Genomic DNA, 15000 nt, shown 5'->3' on the forward strand with positions numbered 1-15000 from the left:
TGAATTCACTGCAGCATCCCTGTAGCATGGCAAACTGACCTCTTTCCCTTCTTCCCACTCTTTCTTTCTCCTCCTCTCATTCACTCTGTCCATCTCTTCCTCTCACCTTTCCTTTCTCCCTCTCTCCCTTTTGCTCCATCATTTCATCTGTTCATCCACTCTCTTTCTTCCATCTCTCTCTTCACCCACCGCTCTCCTCCTCCTCCTCCTCCTCTCTCTCTCTCTCTCTCTCTCTCTCTCTCTCTCTCTCTCTCTCTCTCTCTCTGTGCTGACATCCAACCCTTCCTTCATTAGCCTGCTGGACCTGCCCGGGGGGCCGTGACCTGGGCACTGAGGTCCAGTCTGACGCCTGGCTGCTCGTGGGCTGGACTACATTGCGCCGCACTGCACGGCACTACACTGCACTGCACGGAACATGCAGCAGAGGAGAGAGGAGGGGGAGGGAGGAGGGGGAGGCGGGTGTGGAGAGGAGGAGGAAGGATGGAGGGTAGGAAGAATTAGATAGAGGATGGGGGAGGAAGAGGAGTGATAAAGGGGATGAGGAAGAGGAGCAAAAGAGGAGGATGGGGGCGAGGGGCAGGAAGAAGGATGAGGAGGAAGAAGGTGATTAAGAGGAGCAGTGACAAGGAGAAAGAGGGAGGGGTGAGAGAGGGGTTGAGGAGGAGGAGAGTGGAGGAGCATGAGTGATGAGGAGGAGGAGGAGGAGGAGAGGAAGGAGAGAGAGAGAGAGTGAGAGAGATAGTCTGCAGCATCCCTGCTCTGCATCCCTGGAGGGTGGAGGGCTGTCGGAGCCTGGCAGCGCCCCTGCAGACATGTGCCCCAGACGGGAGGAGGCCTGGTCCAGCCGCACACACACACACACACACACACACACACACACACACACACACACACACACACACACACACACACACACACACACACACACACACACACACACACACAGACACACACAGACACACAGACACACAGACACACACACACACACACACACACACACACACACGCACACACGCACACACGCACACACGCACACACACACACACGCGCGCACACACACACACACACACTGCAGTGTTGTGCTGGCTGCGGCAGGGTGGCACCAGGCACAGAAAGCTTGCTTTTTTCCCTTTCTGCATCACCCCACTCTTTCACACACTTCTCTTTTCCTCTCTCTTGTCTGCAGTAGAGCTACATCTAGTCTCTCCTCCAACAGCGCTCCCAGCTCTTGTCAGCATGGGGGTGGGTGGTGTTGTCCCTGGGGAGGGCTGTGTTAATGCAGAAGCAGTGGAGCTACTTTAGTAGCCTGCTTGGCTTGAGGTGGGTGGTAAACATCTTTTACCATAGTAATGTGTGTTTTAACATACATTGTTTTTTTGTATGGGGTCAATGGGTTTCATTATGTGCTCTAACAGTATGTGCCTGACTCCCTCTTGTTTTATTTCCACTGGGTCGTATTGAACCAGTGATGGCAAAACTAGATTTAGAATCGTAGAATACGTATGAACGGCCATCCGGGTGCTTTGCTCGTGAACGTGCGTTACGCCCCTTTTTGGGGGAAAACAAACCGAATGTCACATTAACTTACATGCTACATCGGCTAGACTAAATGAACACAGTCCATGCTTCAGCCACAGCTGTTTGGCTATATTATTTGAACAGCTGGCAACACAACACGTTTTCGGCATATTGAGCGTGACCAACGCTAGTCTACAGGTCCTTGTCTTTCGTTTATTCTTTCCCAACACCACCAATTGACTTGCATTGGCTTCCCCCCACAAAAGGGCACATGGCACACGGCACACGTCACGCCATTCATGCGTATGGGAGGGGGGGGTGAAAAGGCTGGTCCCAAAAACGATGATACAATATATATTTTTTTTGGTGGATTGTGGTAGTGTTGAATTGGATGTAAACCATATCAAAACTATGTACTAAAGTTCAGATCTTACCGGCAAAGGATGAGTGTTCACTCTTACTTATTCCGTTCATTCCTAACTGCATCTGTGGCATGCCCGGCTTCGCTCCCCTCTCCCTCTCCCTCTCCCTCTCCCCAAAAACACATTCACAACTTTTTGCTTTTAAAACATGTGTACCTACCTACCACCTTCACAGAACTTGCAAAAAAAAAAGTTTCACTCTCGTTCATTGTCTGCTAAATGCAAAACATCCCCCTTGCTAAAAAAAACAAAAAAACAAACCACACACAAACAGCGCACCGCCAAACAACCATGACAGTTAATTAGCGGGCAGCTCTTTGGCACGTTGTTCCGAGCGGCTACCTTGGCAAATTGGCCCAGCAGCTGATGCCCTTGTTTTGATGCCCTCTCTAACAACCTTAAAAAGTGGACCTCCACAGTCTACCGTACACACCGGCGGAACGCCTGGCAAAAAACTTTTTTATTCATTTCAATGCAAAGGGGGAGCTGTTTCTTTCTCCACGCACGTCTCTCGACTGGAGGACCTCACCTTGCCTGTTCTCCTGGGTAAGGCTCATCATGCTCCCATCTTCTGCAAGGCCTTCCTCTAAATTATCCAGGATCTGAAAGCATACAAGAGACACCATGAAGAGCCATATTTGTGTGTGTGTGTGTGTGTGTGTGTTGTGGGTGTGTGTGTGTGTGATTGGGCTAGAGAGACCTGACCTTGTGCATATGTGTATGGTCAATATATGTGCAATGTTGTGTGTAATGTCTTTGTGTCTTCTTCTGTATTCATGTACTGTATGTATGCTACTTGACACCTTAATTTCCCTCGGGATCAAAAACTGATACTCTACACTCTACTCTACTCTATTTAGATCTGTTAAGAAAGAGTTGGATTGATGTGCATGAAGGCGTAGCCATACAGTATGTGTATATTTGTATGTGTTTGGGATTTATTGGATGTATGTCAATTTGATTGTTGTGCGTGTTTGTGTCGTACTCATACTGGATGCGTGCGTAAATGAGTGAGTGAGTGAGTGAGAGAGAGAGGGAGGGTGGGGGGAAGGCTGTGTGTGTGGTTTATCTATGTAGAGAATTGTGTGTGTGTGTGTGTGTGTGTGTGTGTGTGTGTGTGTGTGTGTGTGTGTGTGTGTGTGTGTGTGTGTGTGTGTGTGTGTGTGTGTGTTGAGTATCTCGGGTGCGTGTAGCTTGGTGCCGTACCCTCTGACAGACAGTCCTCATGCGGTGTAGGCGGTCCAGGGACTCCTGGGGCTTGCCCAGGTACTGGGGCAGGTCTGCGTGGAGGACACGCATGGAGAAGGGAACCATCGAACCTGAACAGCAGGAGAACAGGGAAACCTTCAGACAGCCTTCAGATGACAAAACACACAAACGCTATGCAGTGTCTCTCTCACACCCACACACCCACACACCCACACACACACACACACACACACACACACACACACACACACACACACACACACACTATACCCTCTCTCTCTCAGCAATACACACACGTGTAAGCACACACACACACGCACAAACACACACACGCACAAACGCACACGCACAAACGCACACACCCTCTTCCACTGTATGGAGCAGCAAGAGTAGTGTATAGGGTCTGGACGAGGACTAGCTTTGCTCCGGGGCTAGCGCACAGCAGACATTGCCTCAGCATTCTCTTTGATCCAGCTCGGACTCTTTGATACGCTTGGGCAGCACGGACAGACAGACAGACTGACCGGCGGACGGACGAACGGACAGCCCCCAGTGTCTGTTAGGGGGCTCGGGCACCTTTGATAATCTCTGCCTACAAAGTCTACAAACTCTGGCCCTCTGCAACTCTCCCCTCTCTCCCAACCGTCCAACTCCGCAGCCCTCGTCGGCTCGGTCACGCCTTTATTATGACATCAGAGTGAGGAGACGAAGCTGGACTAGATTAAGCAAGTCTGCGTGCTTTTGCTGGAGGACATGGACTCTGACTGTGAGTGCTTAGAAAAGTGCCAGCGCGGATTGCGAAAGAAGTTTGGCACAGCGAAATAAAAAATAAGCCAACGTGAGAAAGGCAAACAACATTTTATTTGCACAATGTGCAGAAATGAACTGCACGTGGCGTATAGCATTTACATTCAGACTGCCGGCATTTACACATGCAAAATGTAAATATCAAAATCTAGAAACGAGAAGAAATCCTGTGTTCAGGAAGACCTGCCTGCATTCTGCATAGATTTTGTGCCCATTCACGCGCACACACGTATCACACAGACACAGACACAGACACAGACACCACACACACACACACACACACACACACACACACACACACACACACACACACACACACACACACACACACACACACACACACACACACACACACACACACACACACACACACACACACACACACACAAACACAAGTAACCTTTTTTGCTGCTGTGATACAACAACCAAAAAGTCCCACAATAACATGCAGAATTCAGCGGGGGCTACTTTCCACTGGCAAAACTAATAAAATCCTCGGCTAGGTTATACCTTTTTGATGTCAGGTTCCAGAGATGCTTTCCAGCAGATATCCATAAAGCACCCTGTTTTCATTACTACCGCTGATTTACGCACTGGAGCCCAGAGTGCCTGGGAGCCTATAGTGCTTATCAGAGCAACATATCACAGACTGAACCCTCACCTATTAAAAGCATTATTATAGAGTAAAGTGACAAGCGCAGAAGCACTGGGAAGGCTACGGAGTTCAAAGTCGATATATAAACACCAAGGCCAGCGATTGTCTGAGGCGCTTTTTCTCTGCTCCGTAATACTGTTCTTGTTTTGACGTCATGTTAGTGATACAAAGTTAGTTTTTTTGTCACTGATGCGGATTAGTTTCTGAACCATGCAGTGCTAGAGTACTAAACTTTTCTTTAAAAAAAGGGATTTTTTTTTTCAATCTTTTTCGACTTCATTTGATGACAGTGTGAGAGGTGGACAGGAAACGAATTGGGAGGGGTCGGCAAAGGAAAGGACACGGGCCAAGAATAGAACTCGGGTCAGCCGCATGGCAGGCGAGTGCCCTACCGGTTGGCCATGGCAGGGCCAGACTACTGAACTTTTCATGCCAGGCCAACAGGAAGATGTTTCTGCTCCTCCAAACTCACTAAGAGCAGTCGACACACAAATATTCAAAGCCTCTGATGCACCTTGAATATGTAAAGCAGCCCATTTACCATCACAACCAGCAGACAAGCCTGGTGTGTGGTGTGTATGCGTGCTGTTGCTTTTCGTAGGGCACCCTGACTGGGTTTGTGTATTGTGCTGCCAACTTGACCCCCGGTGGGCAGGACACAGAGGAAGATGCCAGCGGGCACAGAGAGCTGGGTGGGTTAGGGTTACAACCGGGCAGCCAGGCGCCTGCTGGGGGCTCCACGTGGATGCCAACCGGAGCTGGCTGAAACTCACATGCGAAACACCAGAGGTGCCAATCCCAGTTCAGAAACAGAACACCTGCCTACATGTTACTACTGGACTATATGTTGGGGGTATAGAAAGCTAACACTGACCAGAATCAAATGTGTTCCATATGTACACTTGGCCATAGAAAATTCAGTTTTTAAGGGTTTTTAGGACAAGACAATGAAGGTGGAGACAGGAAGCTAGTAAGAGAGAGAGAGAGAGAGAGAGAGAGAGAGAGAGAGAGAGAGAGAGAGAGAGAGAGAGAGAGAGAGAGAGAGAGAGAGAGAGAGAGAGAGAGAGAGAGAGAGAGAGAGAGAGAGAGAGAGAGAGGAGGCGGTGGGTGAAGAGAGAGATGGAAGAAAGACAGTGGTCAAACAGATGAAACGATGGAGCAAAATGGAGAGGGGGGCAGAAAGGAAAGGAGGGGAAAGGATCGGGAGACAATCCGGGCCGGATTCGAACCTGATTGACATTTTCCTTCTAACACAGGTGGCTTCACTAAGTGGCTGATCTATCTGTTCCTAGTGCTCATTAGGATCAGTTGATTCAGAGCCGGTAGAATGTAATTTGTGGCAGGGGTTTGATGCAGCCAAACCATATTCCCTAAATCCCCTCTCTCATGTTTCATCCCGCCTTATTTCCTCTTTTTAACCTGCAGACCTCCGAGATCCCCTGATAAAACGGCTTGAAGGATGGAATCTAACGAAGAGCAAACATGCTCAAAACTCCCTGTGCAATTGGATTAAATGAAATGGAGGGATTTCAAGAGTGTGCAGGACTTCTCTCTATTGGCCCCTGATTAAAAAGGCAATATCAACAATACAATCAATTTTTCAACCACTGTGCCATGGAACACTAGTGTGCCCTGAGAGATCATCAGATGTGCCATGGAGGATTACAGAATGACTATACTATAATGTTAATAAAGCCAACTGGTCAGACAACATTTTTAAATTGGTGACGTGCCTTGAAAATTTTCCTTTGAAAAACGGCTCGGAAGGGGGCGCTGTGGCGCAGCGCGCTAAGCCCCCCACATTTGGACATAGCCCACGGGGACCCCGGTTCGAGTCCGGCCGGGGTCGTTTCCCGGCCCTGCCCCATTTCTGTCTCCCAACCATTTCCTGTCTACTCTCACACGGTCCTGTAATAATAAAGGCATAAAAGCCGCCCCAAAATATAATATAATTTAATATTATATTATTTTATATTATATTATATTATATTATAATATAATAATACTTTAAAAAAGGTTGAAAACCATTGAGAGCTCACCACGTCTGCCCGGGTATATAGAGGGGTAGTACTCGTAGTAGAGGTCTGGCTGGTCCAGGTTGCCAAAGGGCTCCATCTCCAACTCTGCGTTCTGGAAGAGGCTGAGCTTGGTGAGCAGGGCCAGGCGCACAAACCACAGCTGCCGGAGGGATGGAGAAGTAGGGCGTAGGGGAGAAAAAGGGGCAACATTACCTCACAAGTCCACAGAAAATGTTGTCAATTCTCTTAACAAAGGGGTCAAAAATTACCTCACAAGTCCACAGAAAATGTTGTCAATTCTCTTAACAAAGGGGTCAAAAATTACCTCACAAGTCCACAGAAAATGTGGCATTACAAGCTGCAGCTGCAGTGTACATCATAATAACAATAGGCCAACATCGCTATAAATGGAACATACTGTATTGTTTATTCATGATTCAAACAATGTCTAAAAGAAACTTTGTTACAGTAAGAAGTGTTCTCCGTGTACATGCATGGATGTGGTTGAAAAATATTCCAAATTCAGCAAGTCCTTTGCATCAGGTTTACGTTTGTGTGAATGGAGGGTCAGTGAAGCACTGCCAAACACATTAACATAGGGAAAGGTATAGTGCCTCAAGGTCCCATACAGTAATGTTTGACAGGCCAACAATCACTTTCAACTTAAAACACAGACAGCCCGATACAGTATTCTGCTTTAGGTTGGTGCGTACTTTATGCCAACCAGCGGTCCACACCCCCACCCCTCCATAATTTAGTCTCTTTTATGCAGAGGCATGCAAACACAATAGGCAGCCTCTGTGGGGGCGCAAGGCCAGAACATCAGAGGGACTGGGCCTCTTTGATATGAGTGGGCTGGGGGTGCATGGAGATCCACTCAGCCTCCCTCTCCACGGCACTGCACTTCTTTCCCCCTCTCCTCTCCTCCCTTCCCTGGTGGCCTGAGTGCTCTGCTCTGCTCTGCTCTGTTCTCCTCTCCTCTCCTCTCCTCTCCTCTCCTCTCTTCTCCTCTCCTCTCTTCTCTCCTCCTCTCTTCTCCTCTCTCCTCCTCTCTTCTCCTCTCTTCTCCTCTCCTCTCCTCTCCTCTCATCTGCTCTCCTCTGCTCTCCTCCCTTCCCTGGTGGCCTAAGTGCTCTCCTCTCCTCTCCTCTCCTCTCCTCCCATCCCCTGGTGGCCTGAGTGGGCGCTCTGGTGCAGGGGGAGAGAGAGCTGTGTTGGGTTGAGGGGAGGGAGGGAGAGAGAGCCATGCTAGACTTGGGGAAGATGTGGGTTGGGTGGGGGACATCGTAGGCTCGATAGGAGAGAGGGACATACTAGGCTGGCTGGGTCTGTGTGTGTGTGTGTGTGTGTGTGTGTGTGTGTGTGTGTGTGTGTGTGTGTGTGTGTGTGTGTGTGTGTGTGTGTGTGTGTGTGTGTGTGTGTGTGTGTGTGTGTGTGTGTGTGTGTGTGTGTGTGTAAGGGTAGTTGAGGGGTTGTGTGTGTGTGGGAGTCGTGCTGGGCTGGGAGGGGAGAGGGAGAGTCGTGCTGAGTTGCTGGCAGAGCCTCACCGCTCTGCTGCACCACAGGACACTTCAAACGCGCATGCACACACACACACACGCACGCGCACGCGCACGCACACACACACACACACACACACACACACACACACACACAGGGCCGGAGCAGGGTGTTTGGCATCGGTGTGTGTCGAGATAACTTTTGTGTGTGTGCGTGTGTGTGTGTGTGTGTGTGTGTGTGTGTGTGTGTGTGTGTGTGTGTGCGTGTGTGTGACTGCAAAGGGATGGTGATGTGTAACAAATATAGCTGCAAGTGCCGATGTGCAACTGGGACTGGCTTCACACACACAGGGAAAAAAATAATATTTATGTTTATGTTTTATGTGTTTGCTGTGTGGGACTGACTTATTTGTAAGTGTGTGCGTGTGTGTTTCTGTGTGTGTTTTTCCATGTGCCAAAGTGTGTGGACGGCATGGTAATAAGTAGCACACAGAGCGATATAAAAAGTGATAGATAAATAGAATGGAAAAAGAGAGAAAGCACGACAGGACAGACCCAACAGTAAATGAAGAGCGAGTGCGGAATGTGAGGAGATGAACGTTTAAAAAAGCGGAGCGGTGAGGCTGCTCTCTGATGTGTGTGTGCGTGTGCGTGTGCGTGTGCGTGCGCGTGCGCGTGTGTGTGTGTACGTGTGTGTGTGTGTGTGTGTGTGTGTGTATGTGTGTGTGGGTGTGTGTGTGTGTGTGAGTGAGTATGCGTGTGAGTGTGTGTGTGTGTGGCGGGGGATGCTTGTCTCCACGCATTAGCATCATGCCAGCGGCACAAAAACAAAAACAAGCACCCTCCCAAACATCCTCCTTACGCGCACGCGCACACACAGACTCAGACACAGACACAGACACAGACACAGACACAGACACAGACACACACACACACACACACACACACACACACACACACGAACACTCGCACATCAGAGAGCAGCCTCCCCTAATATCACACATCAATTTCACGCTGAATACGTGCATGCGTGTGTGGTTATGTGCTGGTCCTCCTCGTGTGTGTGTGTGTGTGTGTGTGTGTGTGTGTGTGTGTGTGTGTGCGTGTGTGTATGCGTGTGTGTGTGTGTGTGTGTGCGTGTGTGTGTGTGAGTGTGAGCGTGTGTGTGTGTGTGAGTGTATGTGTGTGTCTATGTGTGTGCGTGTGAGTGTGTGTGTATGTGTGCGCGTATGTGCGTGTGCGTGCGTGTATACGTGAGTGTGAGTGTGCGTCTCCTAGTCCAGCTGACCTGCAGGGAGTCGGTGGTGTGGCTGGTGGGCTGGCCGCTCTTCCCGTAGCCTTGTCCGTGAGCCGTCAGCAGACGACCCGTCAGGTCCACCGCTGCCCTCCAGTTCCTGGTGTTCTGTAGCCGTGGAAGGGAAGGCAGGAGAGGGAGGGAGGGAGGGAGGGAGGGAGGCAGGGGGGCAGGGAGGGGGTCTGGGGGTTTGGGGTGGAGGGATGGGGGTGGGGGTGGGTAGCGCAGGGTTGGATGGCAGGAGGTCGGGAGAGTAGGGAACCGGGGAATGGATGGTGGTGGGTGGAAGGTGGAGGGGGTTGGAGGAGTAGGTGGTGGGGAGTGGATGTGGATGGCAAGGGGTGGTGGTGGATGGCAGGGAAGGGCAAGGGGTGGTGGAGTGGGTAGGGAGGGGGGTTGAGGTTGTGGAGTGGGGTAGGGAGGAGAGCGGGGCACGTACAGGACAAGGTGAGGGAGGCAGAGAGCAGAAATGAACCCATTAGACCAACAGCTGCTTCCACAGGAGGGAGTAAGTGTGTGTGTGTGAAAGTGAGTGTGAATGTGAGTGTGTGTGGGAGGGAGAGAGGGGGAGAGAGAAAGAGAGAGAGAGATAGAGAGACAGACAGACAGACAGACAGACAGACAGACAGACAGACAGACAGAGAGATAGAGAGAGAGCGCAGAAGACAAAAGACAGACAGACAGAAAAAAAGAGAAAAGAGAAAAATAGGGCGACCAAAAACACAGACAGCAAAAGAGAGAGCGATAGAAAGAGAGAAAATCAGAGACAAAGAGAGAGAGCAAGACATCGAGAAAAGAGAGCGAGAAAGAGAGAGAAATCGGGTAGAGAGAGAGAGATAGGGAGAGACAGTGAGAGACGGAGAGAGAGAGAAAGAGAGTGAGAGGGAGAGAGAGAGAGAGAGAGAGAGAGAGAGAGAGAGAGAGAGAGAGAGGAGAGGAGAGAAAGCAAGGGAGCGAGTGCATGAGCGAGAGCTGAACTTTTGGCCCTCTATTGGCACTGATGAAGGTCAGAGTGGCCATTGGCGCTGATCTAGCCGCGTCATCCATCACCCCGGCGCCTCTAATTACGCGCTGGCTTTTTAAGCAGGCGCGTGGGAGGACGGCCTCCGGAACAGGACCTCTCGGCGACCTGTGAGAGGCCTGCCTGACGGCCTGGCCAGCCGAGCGGGACGACCCGTAGGACGTGTCACCCGGGTCCCTGTCACTCCACTCTCAAGGGCTGGCTGGCTGGCTTGTTCTCTCTCTCTCTCTCTCTCTCTCTCTCTCTCTCTCGCTTCCTTTTCTCTACCTCTCTCCATCTCTCTCTCTCTCTCTCTCTCTCTCTCTCTTTCTCTCTCTCCCTCACGCTTTTTTTTTCGCTGGCTCTTTCTCTCTCTCTCTCCCTCTCTTTGATGTCCCCTCTGTCGTTTCCTCTCTCATCTTCTATGCCCTACCTTGCTCTCTCATGTTCTGTCTCCCCTCTCTCTCTCCTTCCTTCTTGCAGACCACTCACTATCACTCTCTCCTACTGTATGTCCTCTCTCCCTCCTTCAATGATCTCCCTATGTTATGTCTGTCCTTCGACGTGTTCTTTCTGTCCTCTCCCCAAGCTTTTTCTCCCTGTCCCCTCTTTCATTCATTCATTCTCTCTCTCTCTCTCTCTCTCTCTCTCTCTCTCTCTCTCTCTCTCTCTCTCTCTCTCTCTCTCTCTCTCTCTCTCTCTCTCTCTCTCTCTCTCTCTCTCTCTCTCTCTCTCTCTCTCTCTCTCTCTCTCTCTCACCTTTTTGTCACTCTCTCTTTTTTTTTTAAACTTTTTTGGTCTTTGCACTCATCTTGTCTTGTGTTGTATTTCTTTGTCACTAGTACACATCTTCCGAAGACATAACACACATCAGTGCACACGCAGAAACCCTTTTTACAATGGCTGTGTTGTGTACTGTATTTTTGTACCCCTTCTCTTCCACAAATATTATTTGTCACCTCTTGGATTTGTATAGTGTATCTCCTCGATACAATGCTCAATCTCTTCCTATTTCTTTCTAGCTCCTGCTCACTATCATGTCTTCTCCATCTTTCTCTCCCTGCCTTGCCCTCACCTCTCTCCCTCTGCCACTCTCCCTTGCCATCCCTCTCTTTTCTCCACCCATCTCTCTCTCTCTCTCTCTCTCTCTCTCTCTCTCTCTCTCTCCTCTCTTCTCTCTCTCTCTCTCTCTCTCTCTCTCTCTCTCTCTCTCTCTCTCTCTCTCTCTCTCTCTCTCTCTCTCTCTCTCTCTCTCTCTCTCTCGTCTGCGTGCCTCTAAATCTTAATTAGGGGGTGAAATGAAGCTGAAAACGACTGGCAGGGAAACGGCCGAAAGCAGCTGCAGCCACTGAGACAGAACATAAAAAAGTCAATGGCACTGGAAATGTGGGGCCGTTATGGCGTTAGGTGGTAGTATAGGGGGAGAAGTATTCCGGAGACTTCCATGCCATCCAGCAGAAAACCTTAGAAACTCTATCTACCAACACTGTGGAACACTGCCCTACAAGTGCAGTACATTTGCAGAAAGTACAATATCCAACCATATTTTTTTTCTCAGTTTTTCAATGTTGCCGTAGTTACTGCACTTTGCCTTTGTAGAGCAGAGTACAGTTATGCTGATTATCATCGACTTTCAAATCTCTTTGAGACTTGGTCTGACCAAGACCATAACAATTAACGTTTCCCAAATGGCATAGTTGACCTGCCTCCCTAGGTTTGGTGTCGGGCAAAGTGGGTGGAGCTCCCGTTTTTTTCGGGAGATCAGAAACGATATTTACATTGCTCTTGGCCTGACTAGAAGCACAGACAAAGGGGTTGCGTCACTAGGAGGGCGTGGCCTGGTTAGAGTACAGTAGGAGACACTTGTTTATTCTTATAATGGCAAGCAATCACAGTGCAGTAAAAGTGGGAAATCGAATGTTGGATTAAGAATAGAATTTAGGATAGGTAGACAAAAACAGACCGAACCAAGGAGTCACAGCGACAGAGATACAGACAGAGAGAGAGAGACAGAGAGAGAGAGAGACAGAGAGAGATGGGAGGGTGTTCAAGCAGGTGTTAGAGTAACCTGCAGAGGGGACAGGAGGGAGGACAAAACAATGGCGACAAGAGGAGGGTGTGTGTGTGTGTGTGTGTGTGTGTGTGTGTGTGTGTGTGTGTGTGTGTGTGTGTGTGTGTGTGTGTGTGTGTGTGTGTGTGTGTGTGTGTGTGTGTGTGTGCGTGCGTGCGTGCGCGGAGTGAGGTAGGGGGCAGGTGGTGGTGCATACAACAGGGAGAGGGGGAAAGACAGACAGCAGAGGAGAAAGCAGGCAGGGAGAGAGAGAGAGAGAGAGAGAGAGAGAGAGAGAGAGAGAGAGAGAGAGAGAGAGAGAGAGAGAGAGAGACAGAGAACGAGAGAGCGAGAGAGCGAGAGAGAGAACGAGAGAGAACGAGAGAGAGAGAGAACCAGAACCCATAACGGCATCTGTTGTGAAAGCCTGTACATTTCACTGCAGGGGACTGCATGCAGCATTCTCCAGCTCCCTCCTTCAAAATCGCACACACACACACACACACACACACACACACACACACAAGAAGCCAGGCGCGCGCACACACACACGCGCACGCGCGCGCACACACATACACGCACACACACTCCATGCTGCCACTTGCGATAGTCTAAAGCCAGGCTCAAACTACACGACTAGCGATTGTGTGTCCAATTTTGGCGTACCGCACACTAGAAGAGAATCGCAACTGTCAATGTTGTCGCTGCTCGCAGCCACGAGACAATGCCCGACGTTCTATTTCCAGTCGCAAATATCAAACACTGTTTAATTTTTACGATTTGCGATCGGCGACTCTTTGAGCTGCCAAAGTTCTATCTTAGAACGTTGCTCACGACGAGGAAATCTTTCCCGACAATCGCTTGCGATGGTCCTGGGGGGTAACGTTCCAGTGATTGTCGTAAGGAGGGATTTCAGCCAAGAATCGGGCCGATAATCGTGTAGTTTGAGCCAGGCTTTAGCCTCTCCATAATAATTTGAGACACACTTGAGCATAGAAACTACAACATCGCCCTGCCACATCCACCCCCACCCCCTCAACACACACACTCTCGCGCGCGCACACACACACGCACGCACGCACGCACGCACGCACGCACGCACGCACGCACGCACGCACGCACGCACACAGCTTCAGCCCTAGTCTTCATGCCTCCCGGAATACAATGCCTGGAAGGAAACTAAGCAGAGGAGAAAAAAAAACGATATGAGTATGAGTACGTTAATTACCGCCACTTTTACTCCCAATAGAGCTCCTAAGTGGGTAACGACGAGTTGTATGCGCGGATTAGCATTTTCATGGAAATCTGGTTTCCAGGCAGTGTTAATTTTGTCAGCTTTTTTTTATTTAGTCGTAGTCTTTGTCCAAATGACGAAAATCAATTTTAGTCTTAGTCATATTTTAGGCATTGCCTTCCCAATTTAGTCTTAGTCTTTGTCCAAATGACGAAAATCAATTTTAGTCTCAGTCAATTTTTAGTCATTTTAGTCAACACTGTACATAATAGAACTTCTCCACACACTGCTTCTCTTTTTAGCATATATCATTGACTGAACGGAGTAAACCTTCTCCGCACACTGCTTCTCTTTTAACATGTATCACACTGTGCAGAATGAAACTTCTTCACACACCGGTTCTCTTTTTCTCTATATTATTTAACACCAGTGTTAATTTAGCCAGCTTTTTAAAATTTAGTCTTAGTCTTAGTCACAATGACGAATATCAATTTTAGTCTTAGTCATATTTTAGTCATTGCCTTCCCAATTTAGTCTTAGTCTTTGTCTAAATGACAAAAATCAAAAAAGGTATTTGACGAAATATTTTAGTCATAGTCATGGTTGACGAAATTAACACTGTTTCCAGGAATATATTTTTTAACATTGGGCTGACAAAAATATAAGACAAACGTTAACAGCAGTCATTCGCCTATCCCCGCATCCTTTCCTTAGTAACAAACGGAGTAGCACAACAACACATGTGTATTTATCAAACTAAACATAACGATAATAAAGTAATGTTGCTATACCTTGGCTACTCGTGAATTTTTGGGAATTTTTGGGTCGCATGAGCAAACTACTCCGTGATGGTAAGTTTTGAAAGTATACTACTAAACCAAGGCGATTGGAGTAATTGCAGTTATGGCACTATTCACGTTTTATCAAAAGAGTGTTACCAGGAGTGAAAAACAACCTGTATCAGAGCTTAGCTAGAAGTATTTTCAAAGTGTCGTACTAGGAAGGTTTGTGGCGGTTTGCCGTGGGTTACCATGGTCACGGCTCGTGAAATCTCCCTCCTGTAGTCTGCCAGTTTTCCGGGTTAAGCATGTGATAGCAACATCGTATTTATGTCGGCGTTTGACACAAAAATGATCAATCATGTCATCCCTACAGCCTATCTGTAATACCCTCGGCAGTTTGCGGGGGGTTCGCTAATCGCGTGTTTGCACACACACCTTATTTGAGACTGGTCCCCATTCCCCACGGTCGTCGCTGGGAACCGGAAAATCCTTAAATGCTAACAAGAAATACT

The 15000-nt window shown here is 48.9% G+C and overlaps 1 protein-coding gene across 2 annotated transcripts in view; it reads right to left on the bottom strand.

The window, feature by feature from the left end:
• Positions 1 to 15000, bottom strand: part of trappc12 (trafficking protein particle complex subunit 12) — a 44801-nt gene that overhangs the window by 9845 nt on the left and 19956 nt on the right. For both annotated transcript variants that reach the window (XM_063184518.1, XM_063184520.1), the window contains exons 5-8: positions 9417 to 9530; positions 6651 to 6789; positions 3147 to 3259; positions 2470 to 2542 (exon numbers count right to left, since the gene is read on the bottom strand). In XM_063184518.1, coding sequence (XP_063040588.1) covers positions 2470 to 2542; positions 3147 to 3259; positions 6651 to 6789; positions 9417 to 9530 — 439 coding nt within the window. The remainder of the gene's footprint in view (positions 1 to 2469; positions 2543 to 3146; positions 3260 to 6650; positions 6790 to 9416; positions 9531 to 15000) is intronic.

This window comes from Engraulis encrasicolus, chromosome 19, assembly GCF_034702125.1.
Source record: "Engraulis encrasicolus isolate BLACKSEA-1 chromosome 19, IST_EnEncr_1.0, whole genome shotgun sequence".
Classification (NCBI taxonomy): domain Eukaryota; kingdom Metazoa; phylum Chordata; class Actinopteri; order Clupeiformes; family Engraulidae; genus Engraulis; species Engraulis encrasicolus.